Source organism: Rhamphochromis sp. 'chilingali' (assembly GCF_963969265.1).
Source record: "Rhamphochromis sp. 'chilingali' genome assembly, chromosome: 13".
NCBI lineage: Eukaryota > Metazoa > Chordata > Actinopteri > Cichliformes > Cichlidae > Rhamphochromis > Rhamphochromis sp. 'chilingali'.
In genome coordinates this window covers 24,493,738-24,498,767 of record NC_137940.1, presented here as the reverse complement: position 1 = coordinate 24,498,767, position 5,030 = coordinate 24,493,738, and the positions used below count along the sequence as shown (strand labels likewise).

At 41.9% G+C, this 5,030-nt stretch overlaps 1 protein-coding gene across 1 annotated transcript; it reads right to left on the bottom strand.

Moving 5' to 3' along the window:
* Positions 1-920: 920 nt before the first annotated feature.
* On the bottom strand, positions 921-4,293 carry mchr2b (melanin concentrating hormone receptor 2b; the record flags this gene model as incomplete). The annotated part of the gene is made up of 2 exons (XM_080901160.1): positions 3,612-4,293; positions 921-1,560 (listed from the first exon to the last, which is right to left on the bottom strand). The coding sequence occupies exons 1-2, from the start codon at positions 4,013-4,015 to the stop codon at positions 921-923; spliced, it is 1,044 nt and encodes a 347-aa protein (XP_080757286.1). The 5' UTR covers positions 4,016-4,293.
* Positions 4,294-5,030: the final 737 nt, after the last annotated feature.

Here is a 5,030-nt window from a genome sequence, read left to right as displayed (position 1 = left end):
TTATTTACTGAGGAGCAAGTGTGCGAGGACTCAGGAATGACCTGTAATTAATGAATGTGCGTTCCTCTTTAAAAACTCACTAGGCTCCTTCACCTCAGTTGGCACACAATGAATAAACAACACTCAAAATTAAAAGAATTCATCTTAAAAACTTATGAAAGAAACCAGTGATGATCATCTACTGTGCAGTCATAGCTGTTTCCAAACTATACAGTGACAGTTTATTCCTCTGTGTTTATGCTGCGTCACAGATCTAACAGGAAGCGTTATACTTATAAAACGTTCTCACTTTTCATTGTGCTTTTTAACGTTACACTGCAGGGAAATGAGTATGCGGTCTCTGTAATATCACTCTGAGCCCTTTATGAGAAAAAACAACAACTTCTTATCACAAAATGACATGTCAGAGGCACAATCTGAAGCACATATCAAATATACATTACATGGGAGGAGAGAAGAACACCAATATTAAATCAACTATCTCAACTCAATATACAGTATCAACACTGTTTCAGAATGCTCAGAATGAACATGCCACCATGTGTGTTAACATTATCCGTCAAACACATAATAAAGCTGACTCCTTCTATCACCCTCCCATAGAAAGAGTCCTGAACATCACATCATTTCACACACTCAGCATGTGAACGCTTATCCAGCAAGCTGCACTTCAGTGTTGCAACTGACCAGCAAGAGACTGGAAGTACAGTTTATGAAGGCTAATGGAAACACTGAGGCTAAAAGAGAAAAAAACAGTACTTCCACTTTCCTGTTTTTTTTCAGCTGCGGTTGCTTTTGCTGCTCGTGCCATTACGTTAGGTGGTATGAGTTTATGGTGATTCCATCCATCCGAGCTCCTTTCTTCTGTGTTAAGCAGCAATATATTTACATGTACATATGTGTATATATAGAAAAAAAAGTTAGATGACCGTACAGCGGTAGTTGGGGTCGTTTGTCGTGCTGGAGCCATCTGTTTTGACCACCGTCACCTTGGAGGAGTGCTGGGAGCTGTGCAGCGCGTTCTTTCGGCACAGACGCTCACGGTAATTCTGGGCGAAGATGAGCAACATGAGCGGATTGATGCAGCTGTGAGAGTAGCTGAGGCAGATGCTGATGTTGTAGGCATAGACGAAAGCGACGGTTGGCTTGTTGTTGCTCAGGTTGATCACCTGGATGACGTGGTAGGGCGACCAGCAGATCAGGAACAGGGCGATGACCATGAGGACCATCTTAGTGGCTCTTTTAGCCCAAACAGACTGCTTACGCTTGACCCGACGTATGGAGCTGAACACGTGGTAGAGGGTGAGCGAGTAGAAGGTGCTGATGATGATGAGGGGGATGATGAAGCCCAGGATAGACTGGTAGAGAGTGTACCAGTACATATCTTCAGGCCCGTCCAGGTACATCATACACACCTCCAAATGCTGCCTGCTCACAACCTTGGCGTACATCATGACGGGGACGGAGAGGAGGAAGCTGCCCAGCCACACCAGAATATTGATGATGATGGTCCACTGCACGGTCCTCTTTTCTGAGGTGGGATGGACAATAGCTATGTACCTGTGAGGGAGAATGCACTGTGTAAAGAGTATGACCACTCTCTTGAACACAAATGGTAAAAGCAGCTTTGCCAGAGTGCATGCAAGTGCAGGATTTTGCTTGGATGGTCATTTTCATGCTGGATGAGCTCAGGCTACCCAATGAGATACAAGGTACTATGTCAGAGATACACAATCATTAAAGTGATGATTGCACTGATAAATCAGCATAATTTAATAAGAGTAATTTAGCAAGAGGATGTAAACACATTTCCATATGGATTGTGCTTCAGTTTGAAGAGCCAGAAAAATCATTTTGCCATTACATGCAATCATTGCCATTTAAGTAGAGCCAGGGACTGTCTGCATGTTTGCGCCTGACCTTTCTGTTGCGATTTAGCAGGCGTGGACACAAAAACACTCCTGTAATTTCCTCCATGACATGCTGCTAAATTGCCATTGCTCTCTTATCATTAATTTAGTATACTGATCATTCAGAGCCATTCGTGTCCTGAGCTCAGGTTGAATATGTTTGCTATATGCCCAAATACCCCCACTTCAGACTGTCAAAACACTAGATAGCCCTGCACTATATTATGTGCAAAAAAGGTGTCCCTAGATGATTTTTAGGTTTGCATAGAGGAAGAATACTACAGTTTACCTCTATGCAAAGAACCAACAGCCCTTCGGGTATTGTGTTTCAAATAAACAAACACTTGTACGTATCTAAAACCTATAAATCCAACAGCATTGGGGCATTAAAACATGAGTCACTCATCTGTAAATGTTTTTACAATTATTTAGGTCTTCTGTTAATTGGGAACACGATCATGTTGGTATCCACAAACCTCCCATGAAATGAAATTACACAGCAGCCCGAGATAAAGTGGCCTTTGTTGGGATAAACAGCAGCGAATTCAAAGAAAAGCACCGTAATGGCAGTTTGGACTTTACCTAATAAGAAATTAAGGGAAAAAAAAAAAATGCAATTACAGTATGAGCAGATGTTGAGCAGATAATGTATGCTTTCTTTGAAAGGTAACATTGATATCAGAAATAAGGGGCAACTCAAATAAACTCAGATAATCAGATATCAAAAATGTGATTTGGAAACTCGGGAAAATCAGCTGCTTTTTGTTTTAGGTTTCCATGAGTTTCACTGCCATTTGACTCAAGACTACAGACTAAAATTATTTGCCTTGAAAGGGAAGAAGTTTTGATTTTTTTTAAAAGGATTGTTTGATCTTTTTCTCAGTGTTTGCTACAGTTAAGCCTTTGTCTTTGTTTTCCCCGTTAAAGAAGTGATTTAAAATGATGAAGCTGAATTGATGTGATATAAAGCTCCGATGATTCACAACCTAAATGGCAAAGCAAATAAGAAACCTGTGAGGAATTCTTCCTGTGGAGGTGGTGCCGCTAAATCGGAGCACATTTATCCGGTCCAGTGACCCCCCTCGCAGAAATGTATTATGTGTATTATTCTGAAGATGTGTGCAATCATACCTCTGTCAAAGCCACCTGATCCAGATTATGTCTAAATGGAGATGTTTATCACTTCAGCTCTTTGGCGTGAGGGCTCATTTAATGTCCTGAATGTGTTCAGCTCACAGACCCGACACATTTATATAGGGAAGATTGTGTTTTCATGGGTTGTTACTCGCATGAAAAAACCCACTCAGTGGTACATTTTTAGAAGGAGTGCCTTTCAAAAGAAATGAAAGCTTCACTTGCACCCACTGAGGCTGGCTATGTATCAGGCTGAACAAATGAGCATGAGCATGGATTTCTGTTTTCAAACAGAAAACTCTGGAAATGAGATTTAAAAACACCTACTGTGGAATAAAATAAAGACAGTGAGTACAAAGTGGATACCAGACAACTACTTTTACTTATTTTCAGGTAATATTGGGTTGTTATTATCTTGATTTTTTGCACAGATAAATACAGATAAAATTTGTTGTTAGCATGCTTTGGAGGATATCTTTTGTTTTGTTTTTTCCTAAAAGATAAAATATTAAAATATCTTCATGGATTGGGAACAACTCTGTGAGATGTGTGGATTTCAACGCTTACCGATCAATGCACAACACAGTGACAATCCCCACTGTGGTGAACTGGTTGCTGACATCCACCACAACGACCGCTTTGCACATGAAGTTTCCGAAAACCCACTGCCTGTCTCTGACCAGCTGGTGAATGTTGAAGGGCATCACAAGCAAGAAGAGCATATCTGCTATTGCCAGGTTAAACACGTAGATGTCTGATACCATTTTCTTCTTGCACGCTGCCACCGCGTAGATAACCAGCCCGTTGGCAACAACTCCAACTGAGCACAGGATGCCATAAATGGAAGGGAATATGTGCATGAAAGTGGTGATGTCGATCTGACTGTAAGGCGAGGGAGTTGAATTCTGACATGACTGATCAGCGAAGCTGTCTGTTTGGTTGTTTTTGCACAATATGCCAGTGTCATTCATCTTCAGCTCGTCCTCACAGTCACCTCGGCGTGGCCAGTAATTAAGTGGCGCACCGTGCGCTCCGGGATCCCCTCAAGCCCGAGCTTCAAACTTAGGGCGGCAAACTTTGGCTCTCTCTCCAAACGCGCGTATCCGCTTCTCTGCCCTGGCTTTCACTTACAAGGATTATATGATTTAGCACAAGAGGAGGGAAAAAAGCAGTGTCCAATCCAGGCTGACTCCACTAGCAAAGATATCGTTCCGAAGATGTTTATATGTGGGAGCAAATTAGGATCCAAATGTTTACTGTGCGCTTCTGCCGCGAGCTTCAACGGACACCAGTGTTCCCTCCTTGTAGAGGATCACGCTCCGCGTTGTGTAATGAGAGGAGCAAATCACAAATCGGCACTCTAACCTCATGACAAGAATTTTTTTTTTTTTTTTTTGGGGGGGGGGGGGGGGGAGTAAAAAAACATTTAGTGAGACATTTTTGATCATAGGGGCGTTTCCAGGATTTTTTCCCATTTAAACGAGGCGACACACCCACAGTTTGTGCGCCTTTACGCTTCTACTTCTTTCTGGGTGTAGGTTAAGATTCAAGCTTCGTGGATCAAAGAGGACTTCCTGCTTAAACTTTAAGACGGCAAACTGAAAGAATCTCTCTTCAAGTTCTTTCAAATCGTTTAAGGCTTTAAAAAAAAGTTGGAAACAAATCTGAGGTTCAGACTGCAGACAGCTGTAGCGTGCCCCCCTTCCACACTTCTCTTGTTTCACTTAATTTTTTTACATAAAACAAAAGATCTGTCTCCCTTTGGGGGGTTTACCTAGATTTCCAGACGATCTTTAAACATTCTTCTCTTTTGCTTTCTCTAAATTATGATTAGCTTCAACTTCAGCAAATTAAGGCTGGCAATTAAGTTTTCCGGTGGTGAATAAGCCCTAAAGGCTCCTGTCTAACCCTGCTATCAAAGATGTGATTTTCTTTGGAGCTTTGTTCTGACATCGCTGGGAGCAGCTATAAAGGACAGGAGCTGAT